We start from the raw sequence: 13,993 nt of genomic DNA on the forward strand, positions 1-13,993 counted from the left end.
GAAGTGACACACGATCAATGCAAAATGTTGACGCGTGACGCATGCGATGCCAACTTCCAGTCCAAGTCCCAATCGGAAGATGGCGATGGAGACGGGGGAGAGACGGGGGAAGTTTCAGACTCTCTCGTAATTGTTCATAAAGCGGCCGTTAGCATTGTTGGTATTTACTTGCGGCTGTTGCTGTTGCTGTGTGTGTTTTTAAAGCTGCAGCTGAAGTACTTATACTGCGGTACTCGTATCTTAATCGTTGCCCATGCGTGTGCGATTTTTTTGCGGTTCCAAGGTATTCGCGTGTTTCCATGCCTCGCGCTTTATTAAAATATTTCAATATACTTTTTTTGTGTGTTTTTTTGCTTCGTGCACGCATTGCGCCGCCCACTCCAATAAAGCCACAAAGAGTTGGACCCCCAGCAGCAACAATAAAAGCAAAAATTAATAAAAAAAACTAAAAACCCGTTTTCTGGCCGAACTAATTGTCGCACATTTCTCAGCGCGTGGGCAAAGGAGCTGTGTGCTCTCAACTCAACTCTCGACCGCCTTCAAAGGCGACTCCTATCTCCCCAGTTACAGCATTAGCTTTTGGGTAATTTACTACGAATGTATCTATAAGCTAAGCTGTAGTTGATGCTGTGCGTGCTGCTTGCATAACTGTAATATGGCTTAATCTTTAGACCAGATGCAATTTGGAGGAGCTTGACGTGCTTTCGCTTGCAGCAGGCACGAGTGCAAGCATCGATTTATGCGCTAATTGATGATCTGCGATATCCATATAACTTCCGGCTAAAGTGCTGCGTACTGCACATGCACATTTTAAGTATAGACACTAAAATTAGCCACCGCCAGCTTAATGAATGCTAATTACGCGGAGGAACCCACAACATGCAGTCCAATAAAATGGAAAGCAGGCACACACAAAAGCTGAATGAGCAACCGGTTCACGTGCTGCTCAGAACAACATCAGATCAGAGATCAAACAAGATGAGCTTTTTTTTGTGTTTTTGGCCGGTTCGCGAGTTCATGCCCAAATATATTGAGCCAGGGCATTTCAGGCCTTATTTATAAACATTGTAAATTATTCGAGATTGCTGCGGGTGGACAGGGGAACTAACACATAAATTTCAGTTGATAACTCTCGCAACTCTTCTCATCTGTCGATGACATAACCCGATCTGATCCGATGCGATCCGTGACTCGGACTGTGCATTGAACTGTGCGAGTCAGCACCAAATTGAGCTGTTCAGCAGCAGCAGTAGCTCCACTCAGCTGGCTCCGCAAGCCACTTGTGGCGAATCTTGGCGTTGACCTTGACATGTGAAGCGCTTTTGGCACACTGCGTTATCCTTGGGCGAGCTAAAAATGTCTCAAAGTGGCGACGCGACGATCGACGAGCGAATCTCGCGATTCGCACACAGATTCAATAAAACTCGTCGCGGCGTTGCGTAGAACGTGCCGTGTGGCAAGTGTTGCAAGTGCTACCTTGACCGTCATTCAACAAGTCTATGCTAAAAGGCCTTTCGGCGAAATCACAGCCATACACACACAGACTGACAGGCAATGAGAAATTTGTCTGCGTCCACATGGCGTATGCGTTATATTCACTTCCGGCACTTCAGCAAAAAGGTTGCGCCTTTTGTTGTGGCTTGTCATGTGCGCGAGGGTTTTGTTTTCATTGATCTTCAAGTACAATATAGTTAAGAACAATCTAAATAAACAATATGCAATATTAATACATTGTACAACTTGTACACAACCAAAGTGCGTAAGAAATTTCCGCTACAACATCATTAACATGCACATTATGTCGGTTTTATTTAATCAAAATGCTCAATTCGGAGGCTAAACTACACACATTTAATACGTAGTATATTTTCGTGTGTTTTGCAGCAGCAATACGTACGTAGACGATACTATGTATATATTTCAATCTCAATTGCATAAACAATTTTAGTCAGTCTGACCTCAGCACGTTCTTTTGTTGCCAACAAAAATAAATCATGAATAATAGTACTTACATTTGTTAAATCAATCAACATTGTTGTCACTCAACTAACGAAACCAACTTATAGAATTTCACAAGTTCAACTTCAAGCATCATAATGATGAGCACACATTTATTTAAAATGTCTAAGTAAATACTTTAGTTTTATTACAATTTTCGACTGTAGCCTATTTGAAATTATAAATAAAATAAACTAATTTATTGTAATATCACATTTCTAATAATTGTCAAGTAAATTTTACTTTTTAACTTTAAAGTACAAAACTACAATTTCAAACTGCAGCCCGAAAGTGTGCTATAATTTTGTGCTTGCTACAAAACAAAAAAGTTTATTAGTCGGCCTAGAAATATGCTACGGTTTTTGCGTAGAAACATATTTCGTAAGTATACTTTTGAATTCTAAAATAGAAAACGCCGAAGATTGCCAAATATGATGTCAAACCTTACAATAATTTTCATTTGTTTAAAATGTTTCAGTTTCAAGTACTTAGCTTGTTTGTGAACAAATCAAATTTACTTGCGCTGATGCTCTGAATTATAGTGAACGTAGAGACTGCAAGATATACACAAAATAATTAATTGTATTTTTTAAGTAGTCTTTTTCCGAAACTCGAACTAGCGAACAAACTCACAAAACCACGTAAAGCCGCTGATGAAGCTTAAGTTAGGCTTATTTGCATAGCATAATTAGCAATTATCTTCATAGCAATGAAAAATGAAATCCAATTTTCCCTAGAGAGCAGTTAAATTTGGATGATATTAACCCACAATCAAATAATTTATTGAAAATTGACAACAACCTTATGCGTACTAAGCGTTGAAATTGTTAGTTCTTTTTATCATTTTCTAACATCAACTATCGAAACTAATAATCGTACTACATTTGTATTGTCCTTTCTAAATGGTTTTCAATTACAACAAGAACAATCCGATCTTACGTCTGCATCCCTAATATTATTCCATAAACTGACACCCAATAAATGATCCTAACTGGCAAACCTAGAATCCCCAAAAATTCCTTGGCTAGCAGGATGTGTCTGGCGCGACACTCTGACGACAATTTGGTATGCAATTGCCTCGCTCTTGCCACAACTCCTGGCCCCAATCCCCAGACGCATTCGCAGTCACCTACACATGCCACACTAGACATTTTTATATGCTAGCTGGCGCCTAAAGGCGTTCACTAATTGCGCCTAAACGGCGACAATGGGCGGCAACAACAACAAACATAAGCAATAATAAAACAGGAAATTGCTTCATGGGAATGAGGAAATATCTTTTTTGGATTAGAACGAAAGGCAACAGTTTGCTTTGTAGTTGATGCTACATGCAGTTAGTTGCCACATCGTTGCTAATAATAAAAGCTAATTAAGCGTTACACTGACAACACCTGTAAGTTATCTATGTATAGCAAGAAGACAACATGCCTCCTAAATACAACACTTTCAACAATAAATTGCCACTAAATGTCACTAATAAGTGTCTCTTCCAAGTGCCTTGTTGCCTGTGCAAGAGAATGACGGAGCTAACAAGTGAGTGAGATAGACTGAGATTTTCCAGGCAGTTCTAATTAATTTATGATTTTCCTCACCGCATTAATCTCACTCAAATGCTGGCGGCATCACTCGAGGAGCAGCATGTGGGGCGCCTAAGCAGCGCACGCTCCCAAATGAGTTGTTCTTCATGTTTGCCTAAAAAATGTCATGCAGATGTGGCAAGGGGCACAAAGATACTGCTGTTGCGCTTGTTGTTGCTGTTGCGGTCTTAGGGCAGCTCATGTTTACTAAGACATTTATCATAATTTCTAAGGCGACATCAAATGATGTCTCTGCTAGCTTACACTAAGCTACATGGCTTTGGTATTTGATTTGGAGCAAGCGTGTGGCGTCTACACAATGTGCAGCGTGCAACAAGTGCAACGCGAATAACGCGAACAACAGTCGACAGGCTGCTGTCTGGTTAAGTGGCATTTGCCAAAACACTTTCTTGGAAATTAATTAAAACATATGCTCATCACTTCAAGCCATAAATCAGACCTCGGCGACAATTATCAGTTTCAATTTGTGCGTAAAACTGTTTGATATCACACAAAAACCAACAGCAGTGGCAACATCCCAGCCCAATTAGCAGCGGGCAACACTAGATGTATCCCAGACAGCAGCAGGAAAAGTAGCAACAGCAGCAGCGACGGCAGCAACATCGTTTGGGGATTGCCATAACCCTTGGTTAGCGGGCAATTTGCCGCCACTTGAGAGGAATGGTAAGTGGAAATGGGGTGGCATTGGTTGCAGCTCATTAAAATGCCGCCGCAATTGTAGCAAGAGTCAAAGAAATTAAGCAAAATGCTGCTCAATGTTTAAATCTTCATCGATGCGTTGAGGTGGCAACACAACCAAGCAACAAGCAACAGAAAAACAAGTCAACTGAAATCGAGTCGTGTCGTGTCTTGCCGGGCTTTTCCAACAAGGGGCGTTCAGACATTTTTCCTTGCCAGCTACCTCACTCCCAACCACCCTCCCTCTCTCCCACTGGCCTACGCTCCAGTTTGTGAGTTGTCAACTGTCGTCCACTGAGTAATTACACTAAATTAATTGCCCTGGCGCTGTCACTTGTGCATTGTCTGCTAATTTTTTCCAATTGCGCTGCATGCTGCGACTACTTGCAACACACTTTAATTGCCGCCATCAGCACGTGATTACCCAAATTGATTGTATTGCTGCCCCAGCTTGTGGTGGGATTTGATTGAGTTTTTTTTTTTGCTTGCTATAAAAAGAAAACCACAAGAACACACTTGGTAATCGGACGCTGTTTCCTGAGTTCCTTTTTCTCAAGTTGGCCATAAAAAACGTTGATTTAAAGTGCATGTTTTGTAAATATCTAATTTGATAATTGGTTGTAATTTATGAGTTTTGTTCGCATGTACAAACCACACATAAATGACGCCTTTTACGCGTTTCTCAGAACTCTCCCCAAATGCGTGCACATTAACTCAATATTCATACTCATCTGCAGTTCTCTCTCTCTCTTTCTTGTTTTTTTTTAATTATTATTTATATCTGTCATCTTATAAGGCGAGCAGATATACTCGAGTATAAAAAAAATATGAAACATCCCACGTCTTGAGGGAGTTTTCATGAATGAAATTAAATGCAGACGCTGTTTCTTAATGAGGAAACAGCTCGACCAAAATGAGGTAAGTTTTGTTGACGCATAGCGGCAAAGAAGATGTCATCTGAGATGGAAGAAAAGTTGTTAAAAAGTAAGTACATTTATGTAAGTTGTTTTATTTTAACATAAAGACTACGGATAGTGATGAGGAAAATATTTTTATTAAAACCAAAGCGAAAAAAGTTTTTAAATATGAGCGATGAAATTCTCTTGAAGAAAAATATTGTCAAGAAAATTTAATTTTTTTTCAACACAATTTTAGTTTTGATTGCCTAATTATTTCAACATGATTCTGAGATATTAATAAAATGTGAAATTTCAACATTTTAGAATAATTAAAGTTAAATTTTCTGAAATTAAGTCTATATAATTTTCATTCGGCATATCTAAAAAAAAAATTACCGAAGAGCACAGTATCTTATCGAAAATAATTGGTCTCTTTGGCATCCACACACCCATATCAAACATTCTTAGAACTCTATTAAAAGCACTTACGGAATGTCTTAGTTTCAGTTGTCATTCAAGCGGAGATTGAGCGGAATTTCCCTTGGCCTAGTTATCTCATGTTGCAGCCCTATTAGTTGTTTAACACAAATTAGCGTCAACGACAAACAAACAGCCTAAGAAATTAATCATGCTAAAATTTCCGAAAAAGAGTTCAATGCACGCCCAGGCAACAAGCAACGGGCAGAGTGAGAGAGAGAGAGAGGGATCTGCTTCACCTTTGACGTAATCGGAAACCCAAATATCACGAGCAATGGCGTGGGAGTGTCTACGCCTGTGAATGTATCTGAGAGTGCGCCTGAATGTAGCTGGGACAGATGTTTGGGAACGCTGCGGTTCCAACTAGAGACCGACACCCGCTAACTTGAATGCATCATTAGTCGACATACAAAAAAAGGGACAAAAAACCAAGAAAAAACTGCGAGTGATACACGCGACTCCGGACTTTAGGAGTCAGAGCTGAAGACGAAGTCGAGACTGTGATTTATGTTGCGTGCGCCTGACAAACACTTGAGAAGTGATGATTTATAATGAAGATGCATGCATTCGTATTAATTAAATTCTGACACGGTTGCGCTCCATTTAACGTTAAATGGCACTGGAGGAGGACGACCGCAAACTCTATATCCCAACTAATAATGTGGGTATCAAGTTGCTCCAGCTAAGCTCAAGCTTCGCTTGAACTCCGATTCCTACGCAGCTGAGCTCAGTTTCTGTGTCTTTTTTGGCCAAATTGGTAATTTGATTTGGAATGCCAGTGCCAAGTTATCATGCCGTGCTCTGGCAGCGGAATTTAAAATATGGCAAGCAATAGTCGAATATTCATTAAGCGCAATTATGAAAATTAAGTTGTCATTTTGATTTGAATGTCGCGGCATGCGGCATGTGGCATGCGGCTCATAAGCATACGCGTATACTCATTAAATTAAATCAAACTGACAGCATCGCCTGGCTAAATAGATGGGCTTGCCCCTGCCCCTCTGCCCCAATCCCTTCCCATCTTGCAGCCTGCTCCCCCTTTTCACTTACCCATCAGCCGCTCGATTCCATAGTTGAAGAGCAGCGCCGACGACTAATTAACGTGCTTTCACATATTTTGCTCAAATTGTGCATAAATAATGAAGACATTATTGCTGCCTGCAAACAGCACCCTGTATGGGTTGTGGAGTTGGCCAACCGCCAATTGAAAACTATCCTCGGTAAAGACAATTTCCCTTCTCTCTCACTCTATTTCTTTCGAGAAGTCCCATCCTCTCTCTCATTCGTTTTATTGCCATCCCTTTCAACTGAATTATGTGTTAATAATTTGGAATTAATGAACGTTTTACATGTTCTACGAAGTCTGCGAATTCAACCAAACCAAAATGTCTCTGAGTTTTCATTACACGAAAAGTGTGGCTGCCAAATGGCAGGTAATAAAATCGGACACTATGATATATACTATACACGAATGCTATAAAACTACATAAGAAATTTGAAATACAATTACAATGAATTCGTATAATTTTAGAAAATGAATAAACTTTTTTGTATAAAACTAACACTTTATGTTAATAATTTATAAAATAAAATGTATTTGAAAAATTATTATATGGATAGGTATTTACAATAATCATAAAATAATGTATAAAAATGTTGAATTAAAAAAAATATATTTACATTTAAGAAATGTTTCATTATATTACAATAATAATATTAGGAAAATAATTCTTTTCCTTATTTTAATAAACGTTTTTATAGATTTTTTGGTACATACATATATACTATATATATTTCTATAAAGTATTTGAATTTTTTTTAAATAAGTATTCACTTTTATAGTTCAAAAAATATTCTAATAAAGGAATAAATTCCTAGACTTTTACCAATTATAACGAGTCATCTTCAATCAGCAATATGTAGAAGTTTTTCATCTATATTAAACGAAAAAAATTCAACCCAATCCTCATTAGCATAAGTACATTCATCTTTTAAATAATGTTCATGTGGATCACAACCCCAATACGCCCCCAGATGATAAATCGCCAATTATATGTCCGGATCTTCGGGTGAAATATGTTGGCCAACATATTATTAAATATATTTAGCAAAAGCCATCGAAATATTAAATAGCGCTACTTGTAAACAATTAGCAAAAAATTATGACTTTTAATCACACCGATCATACAAAGAACAACAACAACATATACCACAACACATCCGTAGTCCCGCCCATCCTATAGAGGAGAGGCTGCGACAATTTCACACATGTTTTAAAAATAAACACATGTCTGATATTCGGAAAGACGGAACGTCTAGGGGCATGCCAGCCATTTCTTTCCAATGCACGGTCAGAGTTCTTAGCGATGGAAAGAGTCCGCTATATGCCCAGGCCACGCCCACACACAAGATCTGAGATCTTCTTCAATACGCAGGATCTACTGTCGCGTATTCCAATTCAAATTAGTTTTTCGAAAACAGCCGTCGCGGATTGTTGTGTTTTTTGGGTTCCGGCTCTGATCCAATACGACAAATCTTTTTGATTCGAAGCGAGTGAAAATGAATACTCAATCTGTGGTGCGTCGTCATCCGCACAGTTTCTCAATCGAGCAAATTCTGGCCAAACCTGAGACACATGCTCCCAGTAATTATGTTGATCCGACTGCCAGTTTCCAAGTGATCAATGATAATCAAACTCAGTTGATTCATAATGAAAGTGTGCGTGAAAGTTGTGATGATTCGCGTGTGTCCAGTCCTGCAACATCGAGTTGCCTTGAGGATGGCTTGGAGGATGCCAAAAGTGATATTGAACTCGCGTCGGATGATGGAAGTGGTATGTACGCAGACTTTATAACGCTCTATATATTTTTGGGAAAATATATTTATCAAAAATGAATGTAACCTCTTGATAAAGAGAAATATTTGTTAAAAAGAAATCTTATTAAATGATAGGGATTTAGATACTGAAACACTTCTTCTATTCTATCTATCATTATTGCAACCCCTAGCAGGAGCTTTTTGAATAACTACTATATTTCAATTCGGAAACATTATTTAATAATTTTTAAGGACAGAGCGTATTTCTTTAGCTAAAACTGCCAATAATCTAAGAATGTGATTTATTACAAATAAATAGATAATATTTTATCTGTTTCTTAAGTGAAATTCAAATTGAAAACCGTCGGTCAATCTGAATATTTTTTTGCAAATGACAATTCCCGCAAACAGCTTTCATTTGAAGGCCATTAAAAAGTTAAAAAGCAGATCAATTTTTAAACATTCATAATGAGATGTTGTTAGAGAATATTTATCAAAATATTTGTAGCATGTACTCGTAGATAATAAAAAACAAAGAACATTCACTAATATGCAATGGATGAGTGATCTCGTCTGTCATTTGCACCGATCCACAAAACAAATAATCAGAAATTAGCCCGAGGGGCGTCAGAAAATGCGCTGCTTGCTAATGATGCAAACGTCAAAAAGTAGAAAAGGAAAGAAAACTAAGGCAGGCAACAATGAATAGGCGACAGGGTTTGGGTATGGGATGGGCGAGCTGCTAATCTTGTATTTTGGGGGAAAATTTATATGACAATTTGTTTTCGGTCAGCAAGGGAAATGTGGTGCAAAATGGCCAATTAGATGCATTGACCACATCACGCTGAAACAATGCCAATTAAAATCGAGCGTATAAAATGCAAATGCGTTCGACGTGGGCCAAAAACTACTTGATACAGGGTGTCACGCTAGTGGCGACAGTGATTGGACCTTTTTGCCAATTAGATTGGCAATTGGCAAATTCGAATTAGTTGAAAAATGTTTGGCATCGACGGCGACAATGGCTGCAGTCGGTACCAATTGATGTCTAAATTTGATTCACATACCACATCGCATGCCTTTCCTTTCCTCTCTGCCATTGCAGCGAACGACGATCGCAAGAAGCGACCTCGCACCGCCTTCTCGGCTGCCCAGATCAAGGCGCTGGAAACGGAATTCGAACGGGGCAAATATCTATCGGTGGCCAAGCGAACGGCGCTGGCCAAGCAGCTCCAACTCACCGAGACACAGGTAAGAAAGAGAGTTCGCTTTCAAGCTAAAATCATCTTCAATAACATTGCACTTTTAGATAAAGATCTGGTTCCAGAATCGCCGCACAAAGTGGAAACGCAAATACACCTCGGATGTGGAGACACTTGCCTCGCACTATTATTCCCAACTGGGCATGGGAGGACTAGCGCGTCCCATGGTTGTTGGCGATCGTCTGTGGCTGTTTAGTCAAACTCCAGCTGGACCCACGCCCATACAGTCCATCATGCTGAACGGCAGTGGAACTGCGCCGCCTATGCGACCTTATGGACCGCCGCCAAGTGGTGCGCCAATGCCACCGCTGCACGGTGCCAGCGTAATTGAGAGTGCCAGAAATGCCATATTGGCACGTGGACAGCCGCTCAACTTTGCGCTGCCCTTTGGACTACCGAAGCCAGTGGCCGCAACGCCACCTAGCACAGCAGCAGTCGCATCGCCAACTGGCTATGTGCCACACTGTAAACCCTACGCTGGCAGCTTTGTTGACTATGCACCGCCGCATCCGGCCAGCGAGGCATATCTGCAGCTGAAGTATGCCACGATGCCGCCGGAAACGGAAGTGGCCACCAGCAATGGTCTGGCCGAGCTGGAGCGTGTCTTTGGCGATGCCAATGCGAACTTTCTGCTGCAAAAGGGCACGCCAGTTGCCAACAGCAACACATCCTGTGGCTACGGACACGAAGGATTGCAGCAAGCGCAACGCAGTCGACGTGCCACTCAATCGGAGTCCGAATGCAGCGACATTGATTGCGAGCTGCTCGACGAGGATGAGGATGCTGTGGAGTAATAATTAAACACTAATTAGATACACCGTAGTTAAAGATATCTTTAAAGTTTATGTTTATAATGCACACACAAAAAATATGCTCATATAAATAAATGGTCATACAGGAGAAATGTGTATGTTGTCCATAGGTTGTTAATAGCTATCACTATCTGACAGTGGCACACTTTTTTGGATTGCATATATGGAGTGGGAGCCACTGAGTCTGTATCAGGATGGGGATCAGGTTGTGGTCGTTGTCTGAGTGGTCAAGTGTTGTCTGTCCTCCAAATTGCTTAAAAGTTAACTATTGCTATATACTATTATTATATGTTATGTTATATGTTACATATTGTGGGTCGGTTATTGGCTCTCTCTCTCTTCTCTCCTCCTATCGTTTCAAATTACAATTAGATAAATCAAAATCACAAAGACTTATTATAACTTCGAGCTCGATCTGGAGTAAACTTAAATGCTAAATGCCAACAACTAATTGTCCCTTTGTACAGTAAAGTAAATTAACGAGAATCAGAAGTATTTTAACAAAAACGAACGTTTGCAACAAAGCCAGCAACAACTGTGCCTATTTACACACATTCTCTAATACTCTTCAACTTGTTTCTAGATTCATACTATTGCTTGTTATTCGTAGGAAGGAGGGATGACTATAAGGTAGCAATTGAAGCTGTCCCGTTGCACAGTTATAATATACAAACTAAACAGCTATAGTCTCTTTCGTTATATGTTTCTTACAATAGCTCAAACACTGGATGCAGAAACGGAAATAGATGGTTACGGAGTTATTTTACAATTAATTGTAGGCTACGGAATAAACAAATAATGTTCTATGCCTATTTTTTGGTATTGCAAACAGTTTAAAACTAATTGTTTTGATTAGTTTCATAGTGCATTGAGCTGAGCTTAATTTCTAAACGAACGCAACGCGAGTTTAGTGCTGTTAGCTCCATGATAGGTCGTAGCCCTTCCAATTGGCATTCGGTGCCAAATGCACGCGACGTTTGTTATAATAAAATGAGACAATGCCATGGTATGCGGTGCGTGGCACGCCACTCTGTAAAATAGATAAGAGCAGAACAAAACGTCAGAACTGAATGTCGTGTTGGCAATAATATCTTTGTGATACGCACCTTAAAGTCATCCATGAGACCAAGCATTCTAGTTATTCGCTTGTACTGATCACGATTGTTGTACTGTATGCGCACTGGTCCCTCCAGGGCAATGAGATTCCGACGCAGCTCATCAAAGGTCACAAGCGGAAGCACGTAAACTTGCTTTAAAAACGCTTTATCGTAATTGTCCTAAATGCAACGTAGATAAGGTAAATTGAACATTAGTACACATAATAATGCGGGACACGCGAGCACTTTGTACCTTTAGTAAATAACTCATATTGATTTTGCTGAACTGCACAAAGTCTTCGCTGAGTTTAATGTGTTTCAGATACTTATCAAAAAATAATCCACTGTAAATCACAAAAAAAGGAAAATTATATTAAAGCATAGTTCCTGATAATTATTGTTCCATTTAAACACTTACTTGGACACGCCAATTTTGCCAAAGGTTCGAGTACGTGAGATTTCAGGTCGAATGCACACGCGATCCTTGCGCTGTTCCGGATGTCGAATCCAATCATCCCAGAACCTGATAAGGTTGTAAATATTAAAAGAACTCTTGATTGCATTTAAATACACTTACGATTTGGGCCACTTCACAGAAAGCTCCTGCCATAGCTCTTTCGTTAGCATCCAGCCCAGGCCAGGGAAGAAATCGGTGCGATATAGAAGATCTGGTCTAGTCGTATCCACCACATTCGCCTTGCCATTGTCATTCCAAGCGGAAACACACCACAAACTTGGATCCTGTTTGAGCAGCTTGTGTGTTGCCAGGAAGTACTCAAAGAAATCGGGTGCCACATTTAAATCATCCTCCACGATGACCACAAAATCGAAGCCAATCTGAAACGTGGTGTTTAACGCCCAGCCATAGTGTCGTGATATTTTGTAGTAGCCCTTGAACTTCTTCTCCTTGGGCAGCACAACAATATCACTTAGATCGGGTTGCTCAATGAGTGTTAGCTGTTTGCCAAACGTTTGAATAGCCTCTTTGGTTAGCACGTCTCCGCAATCCTACAAACAATAAAAGAATCAATTAAAAGCTATAGATGGTAAAGTATTGACCGTTCTCACCTGGGATACAATGATAGGAAACTGTTCGACGCTGGGTCGATACTGTACCAGATTGTCCAGACATTTGACCACCGAGACACGATTGCAGGCAAACACCAGAATGGGAATAACAGGCTCACCATTCGCCAGATGCGTTTGTGTTGGTATCTGAGATGGAGTTGATTTCGATTCCGCAGTTGCTTTGACAGCCGACTCCGGTGCTGGTATCTCATTAGATATCTCAGCTGCCACGATGCTTATTCTGGGCGTTGTTGTTGTTGTTCCCGGCTGCTCGTTGCTCGAGTATTTGTATTTCAAGAACTCTATCAGATTGCGTGTCAGTTGCAAGCCTTTGGATTGCTCTGCCAACGCTTCCGGTACTAAACGCTTCAACTGCTGCTGATGTTTCCTGCTCAGCTGAGCGTTGCTGGTTCGCAGTAGGACATAATAGGTGATAAATGTCCACATGATGAAGAAGCCTATCACCATCACCTGCACCTTACGTGAACGCATCTTGACTATTTTCCTGGCTGTGGCTGTGTCTATAGCTGAATTTGTGGGCGGTGGGTCGTCGTATTAGCGAGGAAAGGGGGCGTACTTCTCTCTGCACTCTGCTTTAATGTGACATCTGCTTGACGTGGCCGCTGCGTCGTTTGAGTGTGAATGTTAATTTGCGGAATTTGTTGACGCGCCTGGTGCGCTCATTTAATGCAAGCTGTTTCAATCGGTGGGTATGGAAGCTTTGTTTTGTTTGTTTATCTATCAGTTTACGATTTCGTTGTTGTTGTTTATATTGTTGTTGTGGACACCACCAGCAGCCCTTGCAGCGGCTCACTTTTGCACACTTAATATTGCTGTCGCACCACATTAGCATCGACTCCAAACGTAGTGAAAAGGGAGAGCGCTAGTGTTGCTGCTGCTGGTGCTGCTTCTGCTGCTGATGGTTGGCTGCTACATCTATCAATGGACTGCGCGTTACGCACCAGCGCTTGATATAACTTCCTATTTGCGTTGATGTGGAAAACGGTTCGTCAGCTTGGCAACAAATAACTTTAAAACGCGTTATTCCAACCGAAAACGCACACGTTGCTCTTTCTTGCTATTTGTAACACCGTGTTTGTTTGTGTGAACTGAATATGGTATTTTACAATAGTTTGATGACTGGTCTCACAGTAGTAGTAGTCAGCTGATCCATATGTTGAGCTTTACAACACTGAAACTATTGATGCTGCGCAAAATGACAGCCAGTGGTGTTTTCTGCAAACCGGCAAACTGGTCACATTTTTCATTGTGCAGCACTGACTCAGC

At 40.5% G+C, this 13,993-nt stretch overlaps 2 protein-coding genes across 2 annotated transcripts; one reads left to right on the top strand and one right to left on the bottom strand.

Moving 5' to 3' along the window:
- The first annotated feature begins 8,131 nt into the window (after positions 1-8,131).
- On the top strand, positions 8,132-10,624 carry LOC132790914 (homeobox protein ceh-30). The gene is made up of 3 exons (XM_060799673.1): positions 8,132-8,483; positions 9,573-9,718; positions 9,777-10,624. The coding sequence occupies exons 1-3, from the start codon at positions 8,210-8,212 to the stop codon at positions 10,521-10,523; spliced, it is 1,167 nt and encodes a 388-aa protein (XP_060655656.1). The 5' UTR covers positions 8,132-8,209; the 3' UTR covers positions 10,524-10,624.
- On the bottom strand, positions 10,553-13,815 carry LOC132790913 (alpha-1,3-mannosyl-glycoprotein 2-beta-N-acetylglucosaminyltransferase). Its single transcript, XM_060799672.1, has 6 exons — positions 12,707-13,815; positions 12,216-12,646; positions 12,057-12,161; positions 11,892-11,982; positions 11,648-11,818; positions 10,553-11,571 (listed from the first exon to the last, which is right to left on the bottom strand). The coding sequence occupies exons 1-6, from the start codon at positions 13,196-13,198 to the stop codon at positions 11,458-11,460; spliced, it is 1,404 nt and encodes a 467-aa protein (XP_060655655.1). The 5' UTR covers positions 13,199-13,815; the 3' UTR covers positions 10,553-11,457.
- Between the last annotated feature and the right edge of the window lie 178 nt (positions 13,816-13,993).

This window comes from Drosophila nasuta, chromosome 3 (assembly GCF_023558535.2).
Source record: "Drosophila nasuta strain 15112-1781.00 chromosome 3, ASM2355853v1, whole genome shotgun sequence".
NCBI lineage: Eukaryota > Metazoa > Arthropoda > Insecta > Diptera > Drosophilidae > Drosophila > Drosophila nasuta.

What these genes read in the sequence shown, in the direction of transcription:
- LOC132790913 (XM_060799672.1), bottom strand. Translation starts at nt 13,198, where the DNA reads ATGCGTTCACGTAAGGTGCAGGTGATGGTGATAGGCTTCTTCATCATG. An exon ending in TCTGTGAAGTGGCCCAAATC is followed by an intron (nt 12,162 to 12,215) that starts GTAAGTGTATTT and finishes CAACCTTATCAG; the next exon opens with GTTCTGGGATGATTGGATTC. An exon ending in GTCTCATGGATGACTTTAAG is followed by an intron (nt 11,572 to 11,647) that starts GTGCGTATCACA and finishes TCTATTTTACAG; the next exon opens with AGTGGCGTGCCACGCACCGC.
- LOC132790914 (XM_060799673.1), top strand. Translation starts at nt 8,210, where the DNA reads ATGAATACTCAATCTGTGGTGCGTCGTCATCCGCACAGTTTCTCAATC. An exon ending in CGCGTCGGATGATGGAAGTG is followed by an intron (nt 8,484 to 9,572) that starts GTATGTACGCAG and finishes CTGCCATTGCAG; the next exon opens with CGAACGACGATCGCAAGAAG. An exon ending in TCCAACTCACCGAGACACAG is followed by an intron (nt 9,719 to 9,776) that starts GTAAGAAAGAGA and finishes TTGCACTTTTAG; the next exon opens with ATAAAGATCTGGTTCCAGAA.